General features: G+C 44.3%; 1 protein-coding gene across 7 annotated transcripts in view; it reads left to right on the forward strand.

Annotated features, from left to right (window-relative positions):
* Positions 1-3,264: 3,264 nt before the first annotated feature.
* The window catches only part of CACNA2D1 (calcium voltage-gated channel auxiliary subunit alpha2delta 1), a 343,062-nt gene continuing 332,218 nt past the window's right edge, over positions 3,265-14,108 (forward strand). For all 7 annotated transcript variants that reach the window (XM_040970986.1, XM_040970994.1, XM_040971020.1 and 4 more), the window contains exon 1: positions 3,265-3,469. In XM_040970986.1, coding sequence (XP_040826920.1) covers positions 3,372-3,469 — 98 coding nt within the window. In that variant the 5' untranslated portion in view covers positions 3,265-3,371. The remainder of the gene's footprint in view (positions 3,470-14,108) is intronic.

A 14,108-nucleotide genomic window follows, 5' to 3' on the forward strand; every position in this document is an offset into this window, starting at 1 on the left:
TGTTCTGAAGCTCTGCCTTTAAAAAGCGGGAAATTATTGTTTTTGTAACATCCGTGGCCCATAGTCATGGGAATTCAGTGTTTGCAAACTCACTGTACCGCATGATTCAAAAGAGAAAGAATTCGACCATACTGATTAAATGACTTTGTCTTATCTTTGAAGCCATCCAAGGAATTCGAAAAACAAAAACTAGAAAAAAACCCTCATATGTATATGGAAACATATTCTATAGAAATGCAACAACGTAGAATCTTATGCCACCAGTATTCCTAGAATAACTGAAAACAATAAAGAAAGTAAGAATAAATATTTCATAACTGTTGGATTCATGTTGTTCTTTCTTCATCTTTCATGGAGGTAAATGTAAAATTAACCAATTACTGGACATGTATCTTGCATAAATCGCATTTAAAATTTTTCTTCCAGAAATATCTGTATGCAAAAATCTCCTATATACTGCACGAATTATAATGGAAATATTTCTGTTAGCTGAAGGACTATGTTATTGTAAATTAGAGGGGACAATGAGAACAGGTACAGGGGGAGGGGGAAGTCCTGCTTCCACACAATTGTAAAACCGAAAATAAGAATAAAAATTTAAAAAAATTCCAAAAAGGAACGCAAACTGTTTTCTGTTAAAGTAGGCACGACTGGGACTTCTTGCAACCCTTAGCTCTTGGCAACAATTTCAGAATTTTATTATCTTTTTTTTTAAAAATCATGAATGAGAAATTCTGGGAAATTTATCCAAAGCATGGTATATAATCTGATTTTTAATTCCCCTCCCCACCCCAAACAAGAGAAAACAAGCACTGTAGTAGGCTAGGGTTAACCCAACAGAGACACAGAGCTAGGTCGTGTTTTAATTAGGATACCCAAGAAATAAATCCACACTGAATATTCTCATTAAATATGTTTGTATCAGCCAAAGCAACTCGGAAGAACAGCGTGCTAAGGAATGGCTTAGGCGCCTAGCTGAGCGCCGAGGCTTTCCATAAGAATTGTAGAAGCAATCTTCGTTTTCCAACAGCCTCCAATATTGCAGACTACATCGCTCCATCACACAGATCCCAAGAAATTGAGCCTTGGCTCAAAGGCCAACGAAGTTAATAATAATAATAATAAAAAAAAGCCTGACTTACCTTCTCTGGAAGTTTATTACATTCTTTTACTCTTTAAGCCTTTCCTGCAAAAGACGGAAAGCTTGATGGTGGTGGTGTGCCACAGCGGGGTGTCTGGAGTCATTCCTGAACTAATGATGATGATGTTTTAGAGGTGGTTAGGCTGTTAGGATGCCAACAAATCGCTCGGACACCAACGAAACTTGTCTAAGTCTCCGTTTCTTAACTCTCGGGATGCAGAAGAAAACCTGCGTTTGAATCTATTAGAAGTCAAGTGTGTATATATATATGTAAAAGGGTGGTTTGGACTGTTTAGTTATCTTAATTTGGAGAAGCTTTCTTGGGTTATATAAAATACCCTGTCGGCGCTGCCTGTCTCTCAATCGCATTACCATTTACTTTCTCCTTGCCTTGGACATTTCCGCCTGCCAAATTCTCTCTGGCCAACGTAAAACAAACTTAAGTCTCGTGTCTCGGTGGGGGGCCTCTTGTGAAGCCACTCAGAGTAGGAAGAAAGAAACAAAGAGCTAGATAAAGATGAAAGAGAGACAGACAAAGAGAGAGAGGAACATGGTATGATATTTAAAATAGGGCTCCTCATCCATCGGTCCCTATTTGCAGCGGTTGCCTTCAGAGGACAGGAAAATCAATCTCGAATTAATCAGGGTGTTTCTTCCATGCAGTTCCTCTTGGAACTAAGGAAGGCAGATGAAAAAAACAAAACAAAACAAAAAAAAATCTAAGTGTCACTTGATAATGATGGCTTTTTATCCCACCTGGAAAGGTCACTTTTTCTCATCAGGCGCTACCCTCTCTGTACCCTCCCGGCCAAGGTGTTTCTTAGCACTTTGTGGTCCTTCCCGTGAGGAGGAGACCAGCAGCAGCGCCTGGGCGCCCCGCCCGAGGCCTCGTGGAAGCCCCCCACCTAGGCTCCGTCCTTCCTCCGAGGCCCACGCACCTGCCACGCCCCTCCCTCCCCCAAGGGTGGAGGTGAAGCCCAGGGGGGCCGCGGCTGTTCTCCATCTCGCTCCCTGGCCTTTATTCCTTCCGTCGCTTCCCCGGTGTGTTTCACACTGTACCACTTGTTCCAGCTGCCCAAGCCCGTGGCCGTGCAAGCGCTAACGTCCCCTGCAGCAGCCCTGGCTCGTTGCAGAGGCAACCCTCAGCGGCGCGGTCCTCCCTGGACTGACTGGTGGTCCCCCTTGCCAATGCGTCCCAATCAAATGGAAGGTCTGAGACCTTTTTTTCTTTTTCTTTTTTTTTTTCCCCCCGTTCTTTCTAGCACCAGGTCCCTTCTCTGCCCATTCCCAGGTGAGCTTAGCAGCACCTGGGCGCGGGGAGGAGGCTGGCTCAATGGGCACCCTAGCCCCTTGCCTGGCACCGCCGGCCAATTGTGCCACCTGGTAGAGACAGCTTCCACACGGCACTAGAAACCTTCCTATACATGTCTTGTCAAATCACTTCTTCTTCCTACGCAGGCGGTGGCTGGCTGTTGCTTCCCGGGAGAAGGGAGAAGGCGAACCCCCAAGTGCGTGCGCAAAAAAAAAAAAAAAACCCATAAAAAATAATAAAAATAAAAAGAACCCTTCCCGAAGACTACAGCGCCAGGCTGCCGGCCCCAGCCTCCGCAGCCCGACTTTGGGAGTTCCTGCCTGCCTTGTATGGAGGAGGGCAGCTCCGGGGCCGTCTCCGCCCGCCGCCCACCCACGGTCACCGCCCTCTGACTTGCCGGAGGAGGCCAGATCCAGCCCGCTCCCATCCTCAAGTGTCTCCCCGCCGCCACCCCCGCCCCCGCCCCACCCCACCCCACCCCACCCCTGCACCCACCCACCCCCCACACAGCCCCTCCTCCGCCCCCGCCCTGGCAATCGGGGAGAATAAAATCGGGGAGGAAAAACGGGGCGGGGGGAACGTGTGCGCGCGCGGGCTCCCGCAGCCACCGCCGAGGTCTGTTTCCAAAGTCGGCCCTTGATGGCGGCCGAAGCAAGGCTGCAGCGGCGCGGAGCAGCCGACGCGCTCTAGCCCGGGGGGCCGCCCGCCGTCTGCCGCCTCCCCTTTCCTCCCTCCCCGGAGCCCGGCGCCGCCCCGAGCCCGACTGCTCCCCATCTCCTCGGCCCCCCGGGTCCGTGCGCTCCCGAAGGACGCACGGCTAGCCGGCGCTCTCCGTCGCCGGTGGGGCAGCGCGCCGCCCTCGGTCCCCAAGCCGGGCCAAGGGTGCCGTGGGGTGGGACTTGATCTTGGATCGTGAAGATGGCTGCTGGCTGCCTGCTGGCCTTGACTCTGACACTTTTGCCGTCGTTGCTGCTCATCGGGCCCTCGTCCGAGGAGCCGTTCCCTTCGGCCGTCACGTAAGTCGCCAGGCCGGGGTTTGGGGGCTCGGCTGCCCTGTGGTGGTGGTGGTGATGGAGGTGGTGGTGATGGAGGTGGCGGCGGGGCGGGGACCAGCGGCGGGTGCAGCGCGCTGGGCTCCGGACAGGATGGCGCGGCTGGCGGCTGGAATGCGCCCTGCTGCGCGCAAGGGGGGCCCGGCCGTCGCTGGGAACGGGCGCCGGAGGGGTGGTGGTGGTGGTGGGGCAGTTCCATCGTCGCCTTGCCGCTGCTACGGGAGAAGGGATCGTGGTGGCGACTGGGGGAGTTGAGCGGCTAAAGTTTGCAGCCAGGTCTCCGCGTTCTAACTCCATGCCCGGCTCGGTACAAACTTGTGTGTTTTCCGAGTGGGGATGTTGCAAAAAAAAAAAAAAAAAAAAAGTGTTGGCAGGCTCGCCAGGGCTGCGAGGGCGGCTCCTGCACTTGGCCCCCCTTCTGGGATGCTCTCTGTGCCTGCTGCTGCTGCTGCGTTCTAACTCTAGCAGGTCCCGGGTTAACTGAACGCTCTTCTTCTCCCGGAGCCGCCCGCGCCAGTCGGCCGTGTGTGTCGCAGGTGTCGGGGCCGTGCACCCCAAACCTCCCCAAGCTTTCATCTTAGTTGCAGCTCCCGCTCCCACGATGGATAAGCCCTTTCTCCCACGGACTATTTTAAGACCATCTTGCCTGTTTTTTTTTTTTTATTTTTCCCCTTTCTAACATTTCTAAAATAACTTTGAAATAATAATCGTGGTTAAAAAAAAAAATCGCCCTCGCTCCTATTTGGAATCTGATTGTTTAAAGGAAGCTGAAATCACCCGATAGGAAAGGAATGAAAAATACCGGATCTCCTCACTTAGGCTGCCAGAAAAGCATGGGAGTCAGGGACAGGTATAAATACACGCGTATTTTTAAAATGCGCTGAATAGCGTATCGGGCATGCTGGGAATCCATTTATTTTAGTTCTTGAAGCTACTTCCCAGCTTCTCGGAGTAGGTAATCTTAAGTGCATGAGTCACTTTTAATGCATTTTACATAACAAACACAAAGCCCAAGGTAGCCTTCCCGGTATTCGTGCTGCTGGAAATTTTTTGCAAGGCTTGGTTCGGCCGAGCCTTGAATATTAGAGTTTTTTGAGGTGGATGTTCACAGCGCATCTGTAGCGCTTGAAATCCCGCAGGAAACAGGTTCAAGCATTTATTACACCAGGTGTCATTGCAGGAACCTGGAGGCCGCAAATTTCAACCCGGGGAGATTCTCTCTATATTTATGGATACACCCAGCGCGCGCGCGCGCACACACACACACACACACACACACACACACACACACACACACGTTTGTCATTGATTTACAGTACCGCTTTTGGATAATCCTCCGTAAAAAAATGATGGGAGATCCTCTTTTTTTTAAGCGACAGAAGGGTGGATGCTATCTGTAGATCTTCATTGAATTGGCAGAATGTTCCAGCCCGGTGTTGTTTTTTTAAACACGAAAAGAGGAAGAATTGCCCTAAAGACGCTTCCACGTTACTTACTCCTTTTAAGAAATCGTAGTTTGTCACGTCTTCTTTTTGAAGTCCTTTTCGTAGATGGGCCCGGCAAGCCTAACCTTAAGCTCGCACTGTATGTCAGGTACGGAAATGGCTCCCCAGGAAACAGTGGGGTTGTAAAGATATGTAGATTTCACATCTCTGAAGTGTTGCTTTGTAACCGACTATTCGTCATTTTTTTTTTCTTCTGTCATCTGGAGGGAATCTATCATTCCACCCTTTGGGGAAAACTGATGGCCTAGCAAAATATAGCATTTTATTTCTGAACATTTCCTGGGAAAATATTCATGTGAAAATCTTGATTGTAAGAAGGCCATCCGCAGGAAAAGCTTTCCTAAAATTCAAGTTGATTCCTAGGACTGGAAACATAATATAAATAGTGGAGTAACAGGAGAGTTGGCCCGCCACAATTGAGAGGATTTGAAACATTTCTAAACAATGGAAATTCAAGATATTTTCAAATTCCATAAGATATCAGTTCGCTTGTGTATTAGGAATTTGGTGAAATATTTGGTTGAGCTAGCTCAGTTTTCTGCAGATCATATTAACAGTATATTTGGAAAGATGCTGCACCTTCAATGATGTATTTGAAAAGTTAATAAAACCCATGTTTAAAAGGGGAAGGGAAGTGACAGTTGATATTTCTGAAAAAAAAAAAGAAGCTTTACATCAAAATGAACAAAGCATTGATCAACTTGTAGTGAGTGCCATTTGTTTTTCTTGCATAGACATATTTCAAATTATAATATTTATCAGGAGGCTCTCAAATCTTTTGGCAAATTTTCAAGTTTATCAAAACTGACAGCAAAAAATTGTAATTGTGACCACAGGCAAATTGTGCTGCTCCATATAAATCTCTTTGGAAATCATTGGTAAATTCTTTTTTTTTTTTCCAGAGAAAAAGCAATATTAAGACAGTCATCAATACACTGTAAAATTAATTAGGCAATAATTAGGGTTTGGCCCTGGATTAGAAGGCAGAATTTCAAGAGATTTTTTTTGCTTGTTTGTTTAAGCGGGGTGTTTATGGTGGCACGAATTGCTTAAGTTTTATTAAGAAAACCTTACTCTCATCTTAAATCTTTAACCTTCGGCTTTCTGGTTTAGCATGAATGCTAAGGCAATGGCTTCTCTGGATTAAGTAGTTACATTTTTTTAACATCAAAATGATTTTTTTTTTGCCTCAAAGTAATTTTGATATGATTCTTTTTTTTTTTTACGGTGAAGTGTTTCCTTTTTGAAATGTGTGTCTAAATAAAATATGGAATATATATGTGACATGCAGGCAACCAACCAGTGGGTATTGGTGCATCCTTAAATGGAAATATATTACTTTTATGTTGTAACGTGCATGTTGCAGTGTATTTTTGAAAGCTAGTTTTCCAAAAAGGTAGCTCTTTTTAAAATTCCAAGGCACATACGTTGGAAAAAACTTAAGTTTTAAAGTTGAGAATTGCTTGTATGACTGCCCAGCATTAAAATGTTCATTTAAATCTGTCTTTAATTTTAGGACCCTTTGTTTTTTTTTTTTTTGGCAAATTTATTCTTATGAACATTACAGCTAGGATAATTATTTTGTGTCTGCCAGTTGTACCAAAAGGACAATCATCAATAATTGGCTGAAAGCCCATGTAGCAATGGGGATTTTAATCTAAAATGATACAAAGATATAAATAAATATTTGAGAAGGACAGGTATCTACAGAAAATAAAGATAGATTTTCAGAAAAAAATTGGGACGTTGGGGTTTTTCAATAATTAGGATGTAGGTTTTTCTTTTTGGTTTATTATTATTAGTGGGCAGATTTGTGTTTTAAAGCTACTGAAAAGGAATTTCTGGGTATCATGGCATCTATTGCATGTGTTAAAAGTGAACTTGGGTTTTAGATGCATACTGCACGCGCAAGGAAATGTACTTTATGCTGAAATATGAGCGAAATTAGGAAGCATGAACCTAAAACATGATGAGTATTAGTAATCCCTTTCTTAGTCCTTTCATTTGTTCTCTTAAGTTTATTCCCATGATTCTTGACTGATGTTCTACAGGTGTTCGAAATACGCTGTTTCATGTAAATAGCAACAAAATGACAGATCTATAGGTGTGTGTGTGTGTGGATTGTTTTGGCTCGGCATTTGAAGGAACCAGACTGGAATCAATAGAATCTAACAACAACAACAAAAAAAAAGGTTTTTGGAAAGATGCAAGAATTGAAACTCAGTATGGTTCGAATCAGAATATGTAGCAGGTGATTCATTCGAAAAGTTAAAATGTTACCACTCTTTGCTCAAAGAATCCTGGCTGGGTAGATATGTTTTTGTCATTTCCCCGACATTGGTAACCATAAAATGTGCTTAAGTATCACAGGGATTCTAATACACAGGGTATTTTTGCAAACGCATGAATGATAAATGCCAATCATAAAACATATTCAAATTTGCTCCTTTAAGTATGTCTCTAAGAGGTGGTGCATTTAGGAATTTTAAGAATCATTTTAAAAACCCTTGCCTTTAGTAAACTGTATTATTATTTACTATGTATATTATCTGGAATATCATCACAAAATCACTTCCCTGAAGTTTCACCTCTGGTCCCCGTTTTTTGAAACAGATATGACAATCTGTTCTTCCGAACTCACCTGTTACTCCTTAAGATGTGTCTACAACCTGTAGCTTTAATCTGGGCATCAACTGGGTAAAATGAAACGTATTTTAGCAGATCATGCAGGGTGATCCGTGTTAGCGTCTCACCTAGGCGGACATCCAGGACCACACAGTTCTAAACAAATCGGGCCTGGAATTTTGAAACCAAGAATCTGATTTTTTTTTTTTTTGGTCTCCCTAGTTGTAAAAAGTCAGGCTTTGTTGTTGTTAACAGTGACAACCTTGTGTTATTGCACTGAAAAAACTGTCCCTGGGAGGGTGTCCAAAACGCCTGTAAGCTGTTTACCCCTGGGGGAGCTCGGGTCTGTTGTGTTCACACCGTGTTTACCGGGAGCGTCTGGGCTGTGTCAGACAGTGACACTGGGTGTGTGCACCGAGCCATCCTTCCTGGGCTGTCCTTGAGCAGGGCCAGAGCTGCTCCCAAGCCCGGCCCACACTTGCTTCCCAGGAGATCTGAAGCTGAGCCACGGGATGCACCTGTTTCTAATCTGGGCACAAACACATAAAAGTGTTGGTGTCTTTTTGTTTACAGAGGAGAGAGAAAAAGGTGACTGATTACAGCATGGATCCCATTAAATTAACAGAAGGCAAAAATTCTGTTTTTACTGCCTAGCTCTTAAGGGTCAAAACATGTTGCGCAATTAACTTGTCTCAATTGTATCATTTTTCTTCTTTTTTTAAAAAAACTTTACGTAATATCTTCTGTGTGCCAACACACATATGTATTTGTGGTGTGCGTGTGTTATAAAAAGTTCCTAGTGCTTTGTTGCGGGGGAATTTATTAACAAGTGTTCCTGCTTTAAGATTTCTGCCAACACACAATTTTCCCGGGATTAGGTCTCGTTCAAAAGCATTTCTATGCCTTGAGAATGAAGAACAGCTTGTCAAAGATCAAATGATTTCTTGTTATTATTCAGGCAGCTTGAACTTATGGGGTTCATGTGACAAAAGAAGTTTTGCTTTCTTTTGGACAAAACAACCAGGAATAAGAAATCATTGCGTTTGAAATGTTGGATACCTTCAGAGTTCTTTGCATAGTAAATAATTTTATTCTTGCCGTTTAGCCGTGGCGTACTTTGGCAGTTTGAAGAGTTAATGGTGACATTACTATCCTTATTTTAAAGTTTTATTTGTAAAGCAATAATCTGTAAGAATCTCTGCATGGTTGGCTGTATATATTTTTTGAATGAATTCAGAGCACAAAATAAATGGCCAGTGGCAGGTTTTTTAAAAGAGTCAAGAAACTATCCAGTGCTTTTTTGAATTTTGCCATTTAGTTGCACAGGTTCTAGCAAGATTATAAGCGAGAAAAAGATAGATTGTTCTTGTGGCCTCAATAAATTGGCACCTTCTTATGGTCGATCTCAATAATTCACAATTGGGCTGTTGTACATGAAGCAATATGTGCAGTTCATTTTGAATATGAATGTGGGCTATTTCTGGCTAAATGCTATTTTAACATTTGCTTTGGCTGATTTTTTTTTTTGACATATGCTATGTGGATTAAAGGAAAAAAAATAATAAAAACTAGGATACAGTGAAAATAAAGTCCTACATGGAGGAAAAATTTAAACCAGAAAAGATGACAGCCGAAAAAAAAATAATGGCGCTGGCCATTTTAAATGATCTGGGAAATAATTTCACCATCTCTATTTCATTCATCTGAAAAATTAAAAATGTATGATGGTGGAATCCAGGCAGAGAGTGAAAAAGAATTCTTATGTTCTTTTATTTAAAGGGTATATTTTTAATTTCTCTCTGTCCCTATCTCTTTCTCTCACACGCAATTACTATTAATCCTAGTCTATTATTTGTATGTAACATCAAGCCAAGGGATGGTTTCTTGTGTCTTTCCCACTGGGTTTCCTGTGTGCAGATGTTCATTTCAGGCCTCCTGACTGTTTCAAGGAAACCTCTGTTTATCACCATCTTCCTCTAAGGGAGACAGGGAGAGATCTCTGCAGGTCTGTAACACATTGCCAACACTTGCACCAAATTGGCAGTCTTAACAAGACATTTTTGGGACATTTACCCACAAGCCCAGGGAGTAATGAGGGGCTAAAGCTAAAAAAAATTCTTTCCTAAGGCACCCACTCTTGGGTTACATAAAGGGATGGCTACACATTATGCTTTATTTTGCAGTTGCAAAGAGGAATGGGTCCAATAAATGGGCTCGAGAGACCCAGAGGTGGTCAGCTGGCGCTGAGCTGAAATGCTAAGAGGAATAATGAATGCATGCATGGGATTCGGACAGAGAGTGGGGAACCGTCGAAATCCTGTGAAGGACACCAGATGGAACGATGCTTTACCATCTTCATCCTCTTCCTTTTCTTCCGCCACGTTCCATGTGAACTGGATATTAACTGTCATTTCCAGGCACTGACATATTCAAATGCAAGAATTCACCTTAGGGACCAAAGATGAGAAAGTGTTTTGCATCTTAGAATACAGAAAAACTTATCAATTCTTATTTTTAAAAAAAATCAAATGTGAGGGAAATGCTTTATCAGATGAGCAGTATTAGAATATCTTTATATGCAAAGCTGGCCCTGCTGACAGGTTCTCTCTTGGCGAATTTATTCCATTTTATTACAAGAAAGGAAGTCATTGGTAGGTAGGTGGCAACCTTGTGGCTTGTGCACTTGAGGTCAGTCAGCCCTTTAAGAGAATAGCACATTTCATTCTTAGAAATAGTTTTAATTTACACTCTCCTAAAAAATGGTTTATTTATTTATTTGTTTGAGAAGGAGAGAGAGAGAGAGAGAGAGAGAGAGAGAGAGAGAGAGAGAGAGATATCATGCGTTGGTCCCCTCCTAATGTCCACAACAGCATGGCATTGCAAGGTTGAGACAAGGACACGGGGACTCCTGGGTTCCCACATCTGCTGCATGGTCTCAAGTTCTTGAGGCATCCTCTGTTGCTTTCCCGGATCCAGTGGCAAAAGTCTGGGTTCCAAATGCACCAGTCAGGGCTCGAACCCGTGCGCTGCGATGGGCTGCAGCGTTCTAAGCAACGGTTTCACCCTCTGCACGATGGCAACCCGCAGCATCTCTTTCAAGACAGTTGTAACATCCAACAGAATTCAGATCAACAATTAAACTAATCATCATTCAGTGAATATTGTGTAATGCATCGAGTTACCTGCTATGAATAAAAATAACCGGAGGAACAGAGTCCCCAGGGAAGACAGTCAGTCGCAATGGCTGAAGCTGACTTGAGACTGAGATTCATCAGAGCGTGATCAAGTTCAAGCTCACTGTGTGTTGAGGAAGCATGATTTAAAGAAACATATTCTGTTCTGTGTTAGGCTTTTTTTTTTTGTTTTGAAGATTTATTTTTATTGGAAAGTCAGACATACGGAGAAGAGGAGAGCCAGAGAGGAAGATCTTCCATCCAATGATTCTCTCCAAGTGACCACAATGGCTGCAGCTGAGCCAATCCAAAGTCAGGGGCCAAAAGTTCCTTCTGGGTCTCCCATGCAGGTGCAGGGTCCCAAGGCTTTGGGGGATCCTCTGGGGATGGATGAGGGCTGTGCAGATAACTAAATAAGCACAGAGGAAGCCAGCCAAATGGCAGAGAGATGAAAGGACCCAGAGAGGCTGTGATTGATGGGAGAGTGTGGTCACAGAGGCAGGTGAGCAGGGGATCAGGACGGAAACAATGTCTTACAAAGGAACTTTTGAAATATGAAACGGCCTTGAGAAGCGCAGCAGATGGTCCGAATAAGGGCTGGGTACAATTTTAATTTACCGGAGATGGCTCTGGAGAAAGGTTCCAAACAACAAATTCTATTTTTCTTTTTTTTAAGGTTTGATTGATTTTTATTACAAAGTCAGATATACAGAGAGGAGGAGAGACAGAGAGGAAGATCCTCCGTCTGATGATTCACTCCCCAAGCGGCCGCAACAGCCGGTGTTGCTCTGATATGAAGCCAGGAGCCAGGGTACTCCGGGTCTCCCATGCAGGTGCAGGGTCCCAAGGCTTTGGGTTGCCGTCCTCGACTGCTTTCCCAGGCCACAAGCAGGGAGCTGGATGGGAAGCGGAGCCGCCGGGATCAGAACCGGTGCCCATATGGGATTCTGGCGTGTTCAAGGAGAGGACATGAGCCACTGGACTACTGCGCCAGGCTCCAAATTCAAATTTTGAGACATGTAGCCTGTAGCATTTCACTTTGCTTGGTGGTTTCTAGACTGTAGTTTACCACTCCACAAATTCTTTCTGGTCACAGCAACATTTTGTTTGTTTGTTTTGTTTTGTTTTAGGACACAGTTTCATATGCTCTGGGATTCCCCCAACAACTCCCTTTGCCCTCCCCGCCATGGTGGATTTGTCCACATTGTTGCAGTATTACAGTTCATATCCAGCCATGATTCCTTCATTGCGAGCATACACCATGCATAGAGTCCAGCATCTTATTGTCCAGATAAATTCAACAGTTTCCTTGGGAGACCATCCCTGATCTGAAAGTAGAGCTGGCAGAATATCATTCCCTCCAATGAAAAGCCACAGCATAACATCAACAACAATTTACAACATCATGGAGTTAATTGACAGGGTATTGAGTGACCAATATGTTAGAAAACGCAAGTTCTTAACCACATCCTGTGATTACCTCATTTCAATTTTAGTTTATACACAACCGGCTGCTATGCACCTTAAAATGGCTATAGGGTACTATTGAACTGTCTCGTGTCTGTTTTCATTTTTATATTTAGCAGCTTAGACTATTTAAGCATGATATTTCCTGAACTTGGTGAATTTTAGGATAGTCTAAACAGGCTTATAGCTCTAACAAGGCATATGTTAACGATTGGAGCGCGGAACAGTTTTAGGAGGGGTGTGCAGAGAAATCTTCCATACCTTAGTGAGGAGTAACTGATTTTTGTGTCCTACCTAGTAAGGTATGTGGGAGTCCAGGCTGACTTTTTCCCCGTCTGTTCTAAGCTTTCCTTATTGCTCTCTGTCTATCTGATCTGATTTTCGAGGGTTGGGGGGTATGCTCTGGATCGACCCTGATGGTCATTGCAAGAGAGGGTGGGGATCCCAAGTTGGAACTAAGTAAGGACCAGAGAAAGCTCCCCTCCCAAGTCCGGAAGGAAGTTTCCTGTTCTTCTGTTTCTGAGGACCGCTTGGGGCTCCTGGCTGTTGTCACAGCAACATATGGTTGCCCTCAGTCTTTGTTCATTGACTTTATTTGCAGGAAAGATTGTCATCTTGCAGATGCGTATGGTGTGCCGTGGTAGAGAAATAGGACAGCAGTGTGAATGAAAATGAAACCAGGAGAAGAAAGGGCTCTTCCTCTTGCTCTTGAGCATCCCTTGAGGAAGTATTGCTATGACTGTTTAGAGTTAAGAAGACTTGAGAGAATGAGAAGTTCTTGGGAATTTGCTCAGGAGTTAATATTGACTCCTAAACAGGGTTTAGAGTCCTTTGCTGCACTTGGCTGCCCTAATCAGGAGCACCGTGGTGCAAGCAGCCATGAACTTGCCTAGCCGCAGCTTCCGGTGGTCCCACCGAGAGAAGAGCAGAGCTGTTCTTCCATCTGTGGAACAAAGGGAACGTTTGATTTGGTGTTCGTTTGTTTGTGTTAAACATTCTTTTGTTTATTTGACTTGAAAGAGAGGGAGGAGAGATTTTCCATCTGCTGCTTAACTTGCCAAATGGCCGCAGTAGCAAGGGCTCCACCAGACCAGGCCAGGAAGCCAGCAGCTCAAACTCCGTGCTCATCTGTCCAATGGGTAATGGAGCTCCGGCTTCTTTGAACCATCCTTTGCTACTTTCTCAGGCACGTTAGCTGGTGTTTGTATTGGCAAGCAAGCAACAAGGACTCAAACCATCACTCCCTTGCGGGATGCCCGCTTAACCCACTGCACCACGATATAGGCGCTAAAGGTCATCTTACTGCTTTGTTTTGTTTTGTTTTGTTTTGTTTCTTCTCTTCTTTCCCTTTCTTTCTTTAATGGTGACAAGCGTATCTAGAACTAGGCAGCTGGACGCAGTTTAGATGATTCCAATTTCGTTGGCAACACGGAGAGCATCGTCATCAGCAGCCAGCCGCACGTACGCCTTCTTGGCTCCGTCAGGATTGATCAGGGCACCGACGCCGGCCACATCAAGGTTGTAGAGCTCCTACACGGCTTGTTTTGACCTGGGACTTGTTGACTTTGACACGCATGTTGCTTCCTCATTGCCCCCACTCTGTGATGGGGAAGCTTGATGCTGGCGCGGTGGTCAAGCTTGTTTCTCTAGGGGGCGCTCTTCCGAGGGCGTTTGGGCTGCTGCAAGTGTGATCTTTTGCTTTTGAGGAGATGATGGGTTGACGATACCCGGTTTAGCCAGCCAGATTATTGTGCAAATACATCATTGGAGCCACGAGAAAAAAACGTGAATGGGCGAAGGAAAGCTCAGCTGGCCTTAAAAATGCATCTCCCT

This window comes from Ochotona curzoniae, unplaced genomic scaffold, assembly GCF_017591425.1.
Source record: "Ochotona curzoniae isolate NIBS_2020 unplaced genomic scaffold, NIBS_Ocur_1.0 contig_21, whole genome shotgun sequence".
Taxonomy (NCBI): domain Eukaryota; kingdom Metazoa; phylum Chordata; class Mammalia; order Lagomorpha; family Ochotonidae; genus Ochotona; species Ochotona curzoniae.